At 46.1% G+C, this 15,979-nt stretch overlaps 1 protein-coding gene across 2 annotated transcripts in view; it reads right to left on the reverse strand.

Moving 5' to 3' along the window:
• The window catches only part of ATP7B (ATPase copper transporting beta), a 1,159,214-nt gene that overhangs the window by 361,867 nt on the left and 781,368 nt on the right, over positions 1-15,979 (reverse strand). For both annotated transcript variants that reach the window (XM_069640108.1, XM_069640109.1), the window contains exons 11-13: positions 14,873-15,027; positions 4,138-4,272; positions 3,674-3,868 (exon numbers count right to left, since the gene is read on the reverse strand). In XM_069640108.1, the coding sequence (XP_069496209.1) occupies positions 3,674-3,868; positions 4,138-4,272; positions 14,873-15,027 (485 nt within the window). The remainder of the gene's footprint in view (positions 1-3,673; positions 3,869-4,137; positions 4,273-14,872; positions 15,028-15,979) is intronic.

The following is a 15,979-nucleotide window of genomic DNA, read 5'->3' on the forward strand; positions in this document are numbered from 1 at the left end:
GTGTCTATTTCATGTATCCGAAGTGGACTTCCTAGGTTTCCACATCTCGCCTCAGGGTCTCTCAATGAATACCACCAAGATCAAGACCGTACTAGAATGGCCAGTTCCCCATGACATAAAATCCCTGCAGTCCTTCCTTGGCTTTTGCCAATTTTTACCGGCGTTTTATTGCTGGTTTCTCTTCTATAGTTGCCCCTTAAACTGCACTTAGTAGTCCTCAGCGTCCCTATATTTGGTCCTCAGCTCAACAAGAGGCATTTGAGACTCTTAAATCCGCCTTTACCACTGCTCCCCTCCTACAACACCTAAACACAGAAATTCCCTTCATTGTGGAAGCTGATGCCTCATCTTTTGCCCTAGGAGCGGTTTTGTCCCAGTCCTGTCCTACGACTGGACTATTGCATCCCGTGGCTTACCATTCTCGTAAATTCTCTCTGGCAGAGATGCACTACACAGTATCCGAAAAAGAATTATTAGCCATTAAGGATGCATTTAGTTTGGAGGCATCATTTGTGGGGAGCCAAATGGCCTATTACTGTCTATACCGACCATCGCAACCTACAAGACCTGGCAGCACTCAAATGCATTAATAGTCGACAAGTCCGTTGGCAACTGTTTTTCTCAGCATTCGACTTCACTATCCGTCAAAGATCATGCTCGACACACGGTAAAGCTGACGCACTTTCCCGCATGATGGGAGGTGACTCTATCCCTGTTTTCCCTGACTCCTTGTTAGACAAGACATATTTTATCTGCCTTTGTACTCCACCTTCCACAATGTTAGATGACATATGGACTTGGGTCACTGAGCATCCCGATCTAGTACAGGACTGGAATGCTACCATTCTGGAGGGCCTCCCATTTGTCCAGAACCGCTTACTTTTGCCCACACCAGACACTCAATTACAAGCCCTGAAGTGGTCACACGACGCCGCCATAAATGGTCATCCGGGTCAAAAACGCATTGTCTCACTCCTTAGGCAATGGTGCTGGTGGCCGACGATGCGTCAAGATGCTACTATGTATGTTTCCAATTGTTCTATTTGCGCTCAATGCAAGAACAGGAAGGGTAAGCCTTTAGGGCTCCTTCGACCTATGTCATTACCCCCAAAACCCTGGCACACAGTGTCTATGGATTTCATAACTGATCTACCAAAACACCAGGGGTTCGATACCATATGGGTAATAGCTGACAGTTTCACCAAAATGGCCCACTTTATACCCTGTTCTGCCCTTCCCTCTGCACCTGTACTTGCTAAGCTGTTTTTTCGACATGTTTTTTGTCTTTTTGGCCTCCCTACAGTATTGATTTCAGATAGGGGTACCCAGTTCACGTCCCGTTTTTGGAGATCTCTTACGGCTCTCTTGGGTATTGATTCACGCTTTTTGTCCTCGTATCACCCGGAGACAGACGGTAAAACTGAACGCCTGAATCAAATCATGGAGCAGTACCTCCGTTGCCTTTGCCTGTAATATCAGATGTCCAGGTTTCAGATCCTTCATTTGGCAGAATTTGCCTATAACAACGCACCTCACTCCTCTATAGGTACCTCACCCTTCTTTTCCTTGTATGGTCAGCACCCCCGTATCCTGCCCTTGTCTGAGTTGCCCGTTTCCTCTACTCCCGCAGCTAATGGTTGTCTTAGGGACCTCTCTGTTATCCATGAGCAGACCCTGTTTCATCTTAAAGCGGCGCAGAAATCCATGTGTCGTTCTGCTGATAGGAAACGTAGCCCCGCTCCCCTATACACTGTGGGTGACATGGTTTGGCTATCCACTAAACACTTATACATCCTTGGTTGCCGGAAGTTATTGCACAGATATGTTGGCCCATATAAGGTCCTGAGGGTAATTAATCCTGTATCCTATCACCTCGCTGTTCCTGCTTCTTGGCGGATTCACCCGGAGTTCCACACCTCCCTGTTAAAGCCTTGCCCGCCACCCACCCGATTGGTGCTCCCTCCTGCTTCGCTGGTGCAGGGTTCCTGCGATGAATTTGAGGCCAATGCCATCCTTGACTCCCGTATTTGTCGCGGTCAGTTGCAGTATCTCATCGATTGGAAGGGTTATGGGCCCGAGGACAGATCGTGGGAGTCGGCTGATAACGTGAGAGCCCCTCTCCTGGTTGCTCGCTTTCATCGTACTCACCCGTCCCGCCCCCTTTGAGGGGGGGCTCTGTCACGCCACAATGGCGCGGGAGGTGCCATGGACTTATCTGGCACCGCAAGTCTTCTGAAGGCGTCCCTTCTGTTACCGGATCCTCGGTTGCCGTGTTCCCGGCTGGGCAGAGGACGCTTCGACCGAGGCGGTCGTCGCTCTCCTGGCGGCGATCTCATTGGAGGTTGCCATGGCGATTGCAGGACGCCAGGAAGGCGCCTGCCGTCACACGCCGGCAACGTCCACATCAGCTGACTTATCTCTGAGGCAACAGCCATATAAGCCGATCTAGCACGTAACTCAGTGCTTCTCTGCTGTTCTTGCCGGCAGTTGTGTGGCTTCGCTTCACTTTGCAGCCTTCGTTTTTGGAACTTTTTTACTTAATGTACATCTTCTACCAAGCGCAGTAATGGGGTAGTGGCTTGCTACCTGCATAAGAGCTGGCACTGATTTTTCATCAGTCTCCATTGACCCGCCAGACACCCACTCTGCCAGCAGTAGCCATCGGAGGTGCTTTGGGCTTGCATCGCATCTCAACAATAGGAACAACTTCCCTAGAACCCTAGAAGGTGGTAATCCACACTGTCAAAGTGAACCCCACCATTGCATGCCACCGCTAGTTGGGCATCTTGCATAATGGCTGCTTACAGCACGTTTAAGCAGCCTCAACGCTAGCAATCACCAACAGCCATTGGCTAATGAAAATTGACTTTTGGCAAGTCAGAATGGGTGATTCATGTGTATTTGGAGAATTGCGGGGCGAGAAACCTTACGACTGGCTAGTAGTTTGCTACTTGACATATTTGCCCCTGATGTTAGTAGAAGTCACTGCTCGCCTTGAACACCCCTCTCCCTACATTAGTGGCCTTTCATTAATTCTTAATTCATGGGAGAGGGCTGTTGCCACGGAAAAATAAACGGATGCTGTAGTATTCAATGATGGCCGCTGTGGTGGGCAGGTTTGAATTCTGCCCGAATGGTGGCTGCTTTTATATTGAAAATCAATGTCTTCTCTCCTTGGTTAAGATTATATATCATATTATTCTGAGATAACTGTAGGCCATTTGTAGATTGCTTTAGAGCATGATCTAACAGCTCATATACAAAGAAAAACAATGATGGAGATTCAAACCTAGAAAACAAGCCTAGTGTCTGATCCTCTACAGTATCAATGCTGTGGCTATGAACTGTGGACAAGCTTAAGCCTAGCATGGTATGTCACTATGCACCAGGATCCATCTTGTGGGTGGCATGGTGTTGTGCACTGCAGGACACTAAATACAGCATCTTGGGTATGGCTAAACCCTTGTGCATCACACATCTGACAGACACACATTTTTGTTATATAATTTAGAAGGTCACATTGTATGATGGTAAATATTATAAACATCATCTACATATGCTGTTCAGCACTGCAACTACACATCTTATTTAAACACTTGCATTCACGGCGAATGGAATGGTGCAATGACGTAAACATTCAGTATGGTGTGCTTCTGAATTAAACTATACCCACCTTGTGAGCCATTTCTAGAGGTTCGCCCCCTTTAATGAGGATACCATTCTGAGCTGCCACACCGGTGCCTACCATCACAGCAGTAGGAGTGGCTAGGCCTAGAGCACATGGGCATGCGATAGACAGAACTGTAATGGAGGTCTGAAAAGCAATCCTTATGATCACCTCCGCTCTGGAGATCTTTTTGTTGTAATCCTGAAAACGGGAACAAAAGGGAAACATGAACCATGTTGTAGGAAATGTCACAATGTTGGTAAAGTAGGTCAAAATCAAATACATACATGGAATCACAACAATGTATAGGATCAGATAAAGGTTTAACTGCCAGGTATCATTTCATTTTGGAGTTCTGAATGTTCAATATGACCTCAGGGATGAAGGTAAAAGTTCAACAGAAAAGCATTTTTTAACCTCCATGCTAGACACGCATGAATCATAAATGTAACATTCCAGGTATTACTTACAGGAAAGTATTTAGCAATTATGTCAAAATGCACAAATCCGATTATAGTCCATACAATTAATGTTCCTGCTGAAATTAGGATGATGAATGGAACAAAATAGCCACTTATTTTGTCTGCCAACTGCTGGATTGGGGCCTGTAAAAAAAGAAAAGAAAACATATGTCATCAAACGAAGGAAAGTATGTTGTAGAAATGAAGCAAGACAATGAAATGAGAAGAAAGAAAAGTAACAACAAATCAAGAAGTGGAGCAACGAATATACAAATAAGTAAAAATAAAGCAACCAAACAAAAATGAAGGAAACTGTAAGGAAAATACAGAAATAAATCCCCAGAAAAATGGAAAAGGGTAAGTCAAATACAAAATGAGACAGAAAACTAAGAATTAACACTTATAAAAATAAACATATCAAAAAGACTCAAGAAGGGGCACAAGGATGAAATAAATCAAAGGTTAAAGGAAAGAGAATATGAACAATTAAAAGAGAAATAAGAGAATCAAAGATAGGAAAAGAGTGAAAGAATGGAGGAAAACCACGAAAAAAGGAAATAACAGACTTGTATTGCCCTTATTTATGATCTAAATAGCTCAAAGTCCACAGGCAACTGCTCTTCACTTATTGCTTTAACCAAATGTCAAGGTATCAAAGTGAAACCCAGATAATTAAAATGTCTCTGGACTGTTACTAAGAGGAGTACACAACTGGCATCAGAAGGAGGGTAGTTGTCTTTGACTATATAAGTCTACAGCCGAAACTCACTGGAGCGTATATGCCCTGTAAAACTCCTGTATGAAGGCTGATTATTAAATAGTGTATCCAATGTGGTATAGATGTACAGTGTCTGTAGTGTTGATAGTTTGACTGTATGGAGCAGTAGTGTGTAGAAAAGACAAGAGCGACTGGCATAATGGACTGCTTACGATCAATGACGGTCTGAAGCAAGAGATATTGAGGGGGCAGTTGCAAGATGGAGACAAAAGAGCAAGTAAGGTCAGGTAAGAATTGAAGTAAAGCTAACCCCGGAGTAGTATTCATTTGTAGGGTTATCTTAAGGGGCCTTGCCCCTTACCCAATGGTTATTCAATATGGAGTTGGGAGGCTACGCCGCTGCACAGAAAGGTTGGGTTTTTATTCTTTTTTTAAATGAAACCCTGTTAGAACCCGCGTAGGGAAACTACAAAGGTGCTAAGAGGTGATGGGGGAGTGGGGAAGAGGAGAAGAGGGTGCAGGCCAGCAGCACTCATGCTGCATGGAATGCGGGTTTATACTGGAGAATCCAGCCCGCATTCCGAACCTCCTGATTGGCCAGCGTCTCTTTCTATGGTGCTAATATGGCGTTAACAACCCGTTCCAATGGCTGGAATGGGTGGTAATGGCCCGGCAGCCCGAGTTAAAAGGCCCGAGCAAAGCAAGAGCATTTAGCGAGGCCCCTGGGACGTTAGCACCTGTTCCAGCCCTTGGTACGGGTTGCTAACGACATTAGCACCCATCTCAAGGGCTGGGACAGGACTAACACAAAGTATTTTTTTCCGTGAATGGGTCGCCTTGCGGCATCTCATTCACGGAAAGAAAATACTGTTCAACGATGGCCACAATGTAATGGAATGGTGGCCAGCTGGAGCAGAGCTGAAGGAGTGGCAGAAGCTATAGCGGTGGGCAAATGCTGCAATGAGGTAAGTGGGGAGGGTTGGGGAGAGGCAGTAAAGTAAAAAAAAAGGGAACAGAGTGTAGGGGGAAGATGGCAGGCGAACCGGCCATCAGGCGGCTTGGAACGCAGACTGAGATCGCCAGTTTCAGCCCACATTCCATGCCGCATGATTGGCTGAGTCTCCTGCTAGTGAATAATAAAAGATCAGTTGGCATGACGAAATGACACATTAGTGAATGACCAGGTACTAGGTTGAAGTTGCTTAGAAAGAGGAGTAAGGTTTTCCCAATCAGAAACACTAAGTCGCTGAATTAACCGATACCCATCAAGAGGCTCGTATTCTCCAGAATAAAATCATCAGTGGCGTGTTTATAAAATCATTAGGAAGCATTGTCCAGAAAATGTTATTTCCCATGACAGACTCCAGCCATTTGAAGACTGGCACTTTAAGAATGTGTCTTTCTTTTGCTCATGTAGCCTCAGCTCGCAACACCATAAAATGTGCTCGTAGATATAGGAGCCGTAAGTTATTCAGAAGCGTTAATGCTTTTCAGGGGTGATTCCTTCAGAGATTTGTGGAAAAGGGCGATTAATAGCCAGAATTCTAATTCTCAATAAGAGCCCTATTAGAAATCTTTTCTTTTTTGTAGCTGTCCCATCTACGTCTGTGGACCCCAGTATATCTTTCAATGGTTTGTGCAATCCTGGACATATTTTTCAGGTTTGTGCCTTCTTTAGGCTGACTGCCAGGCTCAATAAACTTGTTTTGGGGACTTTGGTCAGTCCTTACGGCTACCAGCGCAGGGGGACGTGACGTCTATTCCCAACATGCATCGTTTCCATGTAGCAGTATAACCTCCCTATGGTGAATACTTCAGGGAAACAGTTGTTTCCGGTGTATTATCTTTTCACTGTTTTAAGTTACACTTTTAGTGCAGCGTTGGTCGGCTGGGGGCAAACGTACCTCTATCATTCTTGGTTGCACTACCGTGTCCCTGTGTATTTGTACCGCGATGTTGCCATTCTACCACAATGACGGTCCAAAACGGCTATGAAAGTAGCATTATACCTTAATCATCTAACAAAATGGCACACGTGATTGGCCACAGGAGGTCAGTGGCCTTTGTGATCATTTCAATTTGGCAGAATCTCTATGAAGGTTGTTTACTATCTTACTTGTTGTGTGCGTTCTGCCCTGGGTGTGGTGAATCCTACCTGGGTGGCCAGTGTGGCAGAGTACAACATTTAGATTACACATTGCAAAGACCAGAGGGGGGTGTCTGTACTTCCGCTCTCTATATGGTAGAGGGGAGGCACAGAGACCCCTGCCAAGATTCTCCATTATGGTAACGTAGTCAAGCAATCAAGGCCTAGCTTCTCGGGAGGTGATGCAAGCTGGTTCTTAAGTACAGTGTAGTCCCCAAGCACCCACAAAGGAATGTCCACACACTGCATCGGTTTAAAACACAGTCTTTATATAATTAATATTTAAGGTCATATACACAATCACGATAACTCACTTTGTACTCTGAAAATCAACAATGGTAAATATGTACAATTCTAAAGTGGTACCACTAACGTTATTAGATCTTATTCAAGTGCATACGGTCAGAATGACACACAGATCAAAATAAAGAGGAAACCAGCAGTAGAGAGAGGAAGGAAAACAGGATGGTTGAGCAATAGGCAGAATACTGGTAACTACCGTTAAACACAGCTTTGTGTGGCGATCCCCCCACCTGGGCAACCTGTAGAAGGAAGATACAAGCCCAGTCCATATATTGTTCACCCTTAGACTTCCCAATAGTTCTGCAACCCCAAAGTACCTTGTGTTGTAGCGTTCTGCGTTGGAGAAATCGACAACCCTTCTTGAGTGTTCTCCCTTTCAGGCAGGAGTCACGGGTCGTTGAACGTCCGACGGAGAACAGGTCAGCTACGACGGTGAAGTGGCCACGTCGTTCCTAGCGGTGCTCATTGATGGGGAAACGTAAACGTCCTGCCAGGAAGAGGCATGCGGGGTACCTCGGTGTCGATAGTTCTGGACCGCAAAGAGTTGAAGATCTGTGGCCCAGCAAGGGCGTCAAGTCGTCGGCATCTCTGTGGTCTTTGGGTGGCAGGAAACCCACCGGTGGATGCTTCTCTGCGAGTCGACGGTCAGGCCTTCTCCAGCAGGAAACAGCGGCGACGATGCAGATGAGAGTGTCCTTGGATCAATGAAGTTTCTTAGGCAACGGGAGCACAGTGGCTCCAGTCGGTGACGGCGGTCTTTGACAGTGGCGGACAACAGTCCGGGCGCTTCTCCTTGGAGTTCCACAGCAGTCCCCGTATTAGGTCGGCAGCCTGTCGACGATCTGTCTACCAGGGAGCTTAGGCAAAGATCAGCTGTGCACGATGGACCCTCGTAGCTCGGGAAGAGGGAGCCTTACCAGGTCCTCTCTGGGTCAGTTCTTGAAGCACCACAGCTTTCAGATTGCAAAGGAGAGCAACAGCAAATCTTCTCGTCCAGCAGGGTTCAAGGTTAAGCTTCACTCCAGTTACTCGTCGTAGTGGACTTCAGCTTCTGAACAGGATTCCTAGCAGTGAGAGGTCCCCAGATATGCTGTTGATCTCCCATTCATTCTGCTGGGTCGCACTCAAGCATCCAATCACGAATATGGGCATTCATGCAGGCAGGCAACCAATCAGGCACACGAGGTATTCAGGCCATTCACTTCTCTCCAGACACTCACAACAAGTTATGTGTATTGGGACAAGTACCGAGCCATTCAACACTCCAAGCTGCATTCATACCGGTTTCGGGCAGGGCTGTCTCAACCATTGTGTCAAACACCAGATACTAGACAGTCACAACATGGAATGTATATTTGTCACACACTCCATTCACCCAGGTCCCATCCACAGGCGTACCCACAACATACGGTCATTGAGAAGGCTCCAGCCAGTCTGGTCGGCACTTCCCCACACTGCCATATACACAACTTCCACCCAACAGCCAGTCAGGGGGAAGGGACAGAGGCAGGGCTTCCCGGGACTTCGGGAAGATCAGGGTGACAGGTGATGGAAGTCAAGAGGCCATGGGGGCCATTTTGTCTCCATCAGGAATCTACCGATTCCAATGACAGAGCCTAGGCATCCCAAAATGGAGGATGCTCCGGGCACGAGTCATTTCAGCACGGGGCTGCCACCAGCCCGTACCCTGCTCTGTGGGTCACACATAGGTGCCCAAAAACATACACTAGGGGCACAGGGTTGTACCCCTACCCATGGGTGCCATAAGCATATCCCATGGGTCTGTTCACCAAACCAAAAGAGAGAGAGCTGCACCGCCAGGAGTCCCACACAAAGTCCTGCGCGGAAAACACGACAGAACACACGATAAAAAGCAGTAAAGGACAAGGATACGGAGGCCCTGTCCCTCCGATGTATTTCCAGCATCACACACATGAATTGGGGGAGGGCCGTTACACAGTTTCCAAATTTAGTAGATCCTGTTCATTATTGTTGCTGGGCTCAAAATTATGCATTTATTGTCACAGAACATACATAGATATCCCCAGAACATGAAATGCTGTAGGAATGTATTACATGGATTCACTGTTCGCTACCACACATAGCACCCTGCCGGGTGCTGCCAGCCAGCCAGGTGGCCAGAAACGGGGTGGGTTGAACCACTGGTGAAAGCTTGCGTTCCATGCCGCCTGATGGCCAGCAACCCCCACTCTCCATTCCCCCTTTTTTCATCCCCCCTTATTTACCTTATTTCAGTGGCAGCGCAACTGCTGCTGCATCCGCTCCTTCACCTTGCCTCCCATTCCTTGCCTTTCCATGGCAGCCCTCTTTATTAAGTATTTTCCTACATTCAAGGGATGCGCGCAGCGTCCCGTTGAACAAAGGAAAACCCCCCTTTTTTTTACCTCCTTTTTTACCTCCCCAGGTTGCAGTTTTTAGCACCTCGGGTTTTCGCTCGGGCCATTAACTTGAGCTGTTGGCCGTTACCCCGTTCCAGCCCCTGGAACATGGACATAATGCCACAGAAAGTGGCATATTGGGATAATTATAGCCTTTGACAGTTCCTGCTCAAGTGTATCACAAAGATGATAGGCTGGTCTCCCAAATTCTCTTCATGTTAGCCCTCCTCCAGTTACCATTAAATAAGTCACCCTCGTGGAAAAGCAATGCAAGTATTATGATTGTAGAGCGGTTTTTACTTCTGCTTCCTTATTTCCTCTTTCCCACTGTAGCAATCCACATTCAACTTTTTACGCATCCTATCATTGGCCCTGTCACTACTCACAGCTGGCTGGGCATTCCCAGACTATATTGCTTGGGTTTGCAGGGAGTGCCTAAAAAAGAAACACTGACAATTCTGGCGTCCAAACGCCAAGGGTTGCCAAACACTTCTGGGCACCACCACAGAACCATGTTAGTACTACCTCCACTAGAAATGGCTTGTTAACATGAGATGTTGTATTGTTTCTAGATAAGAAGTCAGCATTTAGTTCTGATCCATTGCATCCCTATGTACAGTGGCAAGGCCTGCCCTCTGGCCTAGTTAAGAGGGGATGAGAACACCCCTCAGCCTGGAAGTACTACCTGGGAGAAATACACAGTCAGTAGACGACCGAGGTGAGGGGATGGGAACCCCCCACAGCCTGGAAGTACTACCTGGGAGAAATACACAGTCAGAAGACCACCAAGGTGAGGAAGGCAGGAGCCCCCACCGCACCACTCCCGGAGCACCTACCTCACCTGAAGTGGCCTGCTTTGCCGCACTTGTTCGATGCTGCCTGCAAGCTCCTTCTGCTCCCAACCTACGAGGAGCACCTGCTGCTGCTGACCCATCCACCCTCTATGCCCTGATCCACCCTGCATGCCCTGATCACTCGATCTCAGGTTGGTGATAGTGGGGCCACGTACTTTCTTCATTTTTTGCAGAACGTCTAAAACAAAATGTCGGGCGTGACGCGGTGCCACAATTAGGCTGTTTACACCCGTTGTTAGGCAACGAAAGCCCATTTAACCTAACGATATCCGCCGGCAGGCAGAAGCGCCGGCCGCAGCAAAGGTCAAGAAAAGGCCCTGTTTGCCTGATTTGTCCATTCAGGCGACCACTGAGGTGAGGAGGGCAGGAGCCCCCACTGCATCACTCCCGGAGCACCTACCTCACCTGAAGCGGCCTGCTTCGCTGAACGTGATCGATGCTGCCTCAAGCTCCTTCTGCTCCCAACGTACTCACTCCTCGTTGGGAGCAGCACCTGCTGCTCACCCATCCACCCTGCATGCCCTGATCCACCCTTCATGCCCTGATCACTCGATCTCAGGTTGGTGATAGTGGGCCACGTTCTTTCTTCATTTTTTGCAAAACGCCTAAAACAAAATGTCGAGCGCGACGCAGCGTCACAACAAGGCTGTTTACGCCCGTTGCTAGGTAACCAAAGCCCATTTAACCCAACAATATCCACCGGCAGGCGGTAGCACTGGCCGCGGCAAAGGCCAAGAAAAGGCACTGTTTGCCCCTGTTCGCCACAGGACGCAACAGAGCACCCTGCTGATTTGCCCTCACTGTCTTTCCTTCATGCCCCACTTATGAACTCCAAAACTGTCCCAGATTATTGTGAATCGGATTTGCTTCGCCCCAGGTAAGCGTAAGTGAGTACCTCCGTTGTGCCTGCTATTTTATTGCCTGCCAACTTTGCACGTGTGTACTTCAGTTATCCTGCCTGTCTCTGTGTTATTCCATGTTTGCTAATATGCGTGTTATATATGCTACACAGCCCCTCTGCTGCCAACTCCTTTATCACCCTACATCTAATCTATCTGCCACATAGTACCGCTTGTTAGCTCATGTCTATCTATTCATCCATCCTTTAAATGGATAATGTAATCTGTTATGATAATGTAATCTGTGTGATGATGTGGCTATATGTAGAATCTTCACTGGCTCAGGTTCTAGATGACGTGTGTCTGCCGAGCTCTGTTCCAGAGCTGAGGCAGAGATAACGACATCGGAGCCGTGATGCTGGAGGGGAACTCTCCGTTATAAATAAACTCATTGAAATACTAAAATATGAGTCACGTCATCGTGATGCTGGAGTTATACACTGTGGATGTGTACTTAGCGCGTTTGCCCCTGTGCATCAACATTGCTAATGGCCTTTAGCCCATTGTACCTGATCTCAGATATTGTATTCAGCCCTTTGTGCCTCACATTGTGCCTTATACTGGAACGTTGCATCTAGCCCACAGTGCCTTATCATTGTGCCTTATATTGGAAAACTGTATTTAGTCCACAGTATCATTTAGACTTATCACTGTGCCTTATATTGGAAAATTGCATTTAGCCCACAGTTCCTTATCATTGTGCCTTATACTGGAAAACTGTATTTAGCCCACAGTGCCTTATCATTGTGTCTTATACTGGAAAGTTGTATCTAGCCCACATTGCCTTATCATTGTGCCTTATATTGGAAAACTGTATTTAGCCCACAGTGCCTTATCATTGTCCCTCATATTGGAAAGTTGTATCTAGCCCACAGTGCCTTATCATTGTCCCTCATATTGGAAAGTTGTATCTAGCCCACAGTGCCTTATCATTGTGCCTTATATTGGAAAATTGTATTTAGCCCACAGTGCCTTATCATTGTGCCTTATATTGCAAAATTGTATCTAGCTCACAGTGCCTTATAATTGTGCCTTATATTGGAAAATTGTATTTAGCCCACAGTCCACTAACATCGGTAACGGCTTTCAAACCATTGTGACTGATCTTAGAAAATTGCATTCAGCCTCTATGCCTTAACATTGCTAGTGGCTCCTAGCCCATTGTGTCTGATCTTAGACACCTGTATTTAGTCTACAGTGCCTAATTTAGGAGTCATGAATCTTGTCCTAGCCAGAATTATCAACATCCTAATGATCCTTTTCTCCGCTAACACCATCATTCACCCCAGGACCAAACCGCATTACTTCGCTGCGCCATCATCCGCCACTACGGCCACCACTATGGCCTTCACCAACTCAACTTCCAGGCTCCTATGTATGAAAAAACCACTATCACCATCGGACCAGATTAGGCCAATCCACTTCCTACCACCTATTACTCCAACACAGCAAACAACACACCCAATCAGCAAAGACACCAAACACATATCAGAGATACTACCACCAGCTCAATGCATCCTTCGTTTCGCAAGTAAGCCTAAGCCCAACCAACCTTGCTCTACTAATTGGAGAAATCACAGACTAGGCTCCAGACTCACCAACCTGGCCTCAGAGCCTATGCCATGCACCACCAACAATAACTCTAAACCTACTCAGGAACACGATCATCCATCACCCCCTCAAAAAATCCCTACCAACAAAAAAACGAAGTAAACCCACAAAATTAGCGGTGCACTCATCAATGCCTGATCTCTCGTAGCCCATGCCACTGAAATCGCTGACATCATTACAACTAACCTGCTCGATTCCATGCCGTTACAGAGACTTGGCTCCAGAAAGTAGCTGGCCCTGCCCTCTCGCTAGCTGTCCCAGATAATTTCACCATTATCAGAAAAGACAGAGAAACCTCTAAAGGAGGAGGCATAGCATTCATATGTAAATCCAGCCCTGAAATGAGAGAAGCTGAATCTACCCCTCTACACTCTGCTGAATTTCTATCAGTTAAACTACGATTATCTGCTTCTCGCACTGTCGCCATGCACCTGGTATACCATCCCCCAGGCTCGCTAGGGACATTCGAAGAAGACATAATGACCCTCCTTAATACCAACACCAAACCGAGCTCCCAAACTATATTACTTGGAGATTTCAATCTAAGTCTGAATGACCCGAACGACACAAATGCCACCATTCTATCTATGCCATCACAGAAGCAGGCCTCACCTTCAGGAACAACGGACCCACACACAGAAAAGGTTGCACCTTGCATTGGGTCGAAGACATCAACTGCCTGTCCTCCATAACAAATACTGAACCATGCGTGTGGACAGATCATAACCTGATCTCATTCACCATCCAAGACAGTCCTCAAACCAACTCGGCTAGACCCATGGCCCCACCTGCCCTAACTAGGAATAGAAAAAACATCACAGTCCCCAACCTCCTGCCCCTGCTACAACCCATCACCAACTTTGTGAACCTACCCTCCAATCCTACAGATCTGGTTGACCTGTACAATAATACCATTAATTCGGCTATTGACTCCATTGCACCACTTAAACTCAGCAAAGAGAAACCTATAGCTCAACTAAACCCGTGGTTTACTCCTAGCCTAAAAGCTCTGAGCATTGAGAAAAGACTCGCTGAGACCAGATGGAAAAACAACCCGACAGCTCAGAACAAGTTCCTTCTCACATCCCTGGCCGTTAAGTATAAAAAGGAAATCATTCGAACAAAAAAAGACACCTTTAATGACAGAATAAAAAAAGCCAGCTCAAGCACCAGAGAAATCTTCTTTATCCTAAGGGAAGTGGAAACCCTGGTCACTCCCAGGGACTCTTGCACCAAAAATAAATATTGGTGTACAGACATCCAAAACGCCCTCTGCAAAAAAATAACCTTACTCCAAGACAAAAATTAATGTAAAAAAAGCCACCCTACATAAATACGATTGCCTTAGACACAAGAAGCCATATTGCAAGAAACCTCCTCTAAACAAACCAGACCCAGTCGCCAATTTAAATTCAACTCTGTCTCAACCACTGAGGTCCTCCCACTTTTTAACATGCCTTAGGGGAATATTGGGTAGCAGCCTCACCTCCCAAGCCTCATAGGGAAGGGCTCCCCTTTGGGGAGAAGTGACGAGATCCCGTGAATTGTCACAGTAGATGCTTTTCAGATACCAAAATGCAGTGCAGATGTAAGACAATACTTATTTCACAATTGCCTTTAGTGATCACTTAATGTCATCCAAAAAGTACAGGAGAAATGTTTTATTATTCCCTCTTGAACTGTAGTGTGCATTTGCAAGTTAGCAGACTGAAATGTTATTTTTTAAAATATGTTTAACCACGTGTACAATCATAGAGACCTTTTTCTAGCATCCAGAAATCAATGAAGTACCTTGGTACTTAGTAAATTCTTACCTTTGACATTTGTGCTTCTTCAACTAATTTCACAATTTGCGCCAGAGTGGTCTCAGAGCCAACATGAGTTGCTTCAACAAGCACTGAGCCGTGCGCATTGATTGAACCAGCAATCACTGTGCTCCCTCGCTTTTTTATTACTGGCATTGGTTCCCCTGGAAGGAAAACATGAATGAAATATTTTAGGACTTGCTTAGTATTCATTCAGCTCTCTGCTTTGGCAAAAGCACAAACTTCTTCCACCCACAACCTACCATTGCGTAGAGGTGGAGGAGCCAACAAATTAATGGGTGATGCCGGGCCATAGGGTCAGACTTAACTCTAAGAGCAACATGCCGATGAAAACTGGCAAAAGATGCATATCTTGCAGTTTGACTTCCCACCCTCAAACACTTAATCTATACCAGTCATGCTGCCTCCTCAACTCCTTCAACAACAAACAAAAAACTGACATCCTCCTCACATCCCCCCACAACACAAACACATACCGGATGTTCTACCACCCTGCCCCCATAACAGGAAACCTATAGCTGACATCCCAGTTTTGGATGATACAACAATGTGAAATTAAATTATTTGTCCAAGATCACACACTTTCTGTAAAATGGGTTTTGATTCGAGCCTGCAGTTCAGACACTTGCGCAAATATCTTTCTATAATGTGTTCATGTACAGTTTTAAGGAGATAAAATGATGCTGTTTTATAAAGATTACTTAACAGTAAACAACTAAAAATATAACTCAAGTTGACTAACACATAAAATATTATGTTAAGCAAAAGGAGTGATTATGGCTTTATTTTCACAATCATGAATGGAGATCCATATGTACTAGACGGCAAAATAATGTTTGCCTAATTGGCCTCAGTGTTTTGAAACCGTATTTTCAAGACTTAGCAACAATATTGCATGAAAATGTCAGCTATCTGTAACCACTGTTCTATACAGATTTGATACTGTTCATTGTGCACAGGTTATAGTGAGCGTAAACCCTAGCAGAGCTATTCTCAGTCTTTCAGCAGGCACAAGTGAGAGCAACAGCCAGCACCCACATGTCCTTAATGCTGGGAGATTGAGAATAAATGGAAGGGTTGTGTGGGGAGGCTGGG

The sequence above is a fragment of the Ambystoma mexicanum genome, chromosome 7q (assembly GCF_040938575.1).
Source record: "Ambystoma mexicanum isolate Mex_15411 chromosome 7q, UKY_AmexF1_1, whole genome shotgun sequence".
Taxonomy (NCBI): Eukaryota; Metazoa; Chordata; class Amphibia; order Caudata; family Ambystomatidae; genus Ambystoma; species Ambystoma mexicanum.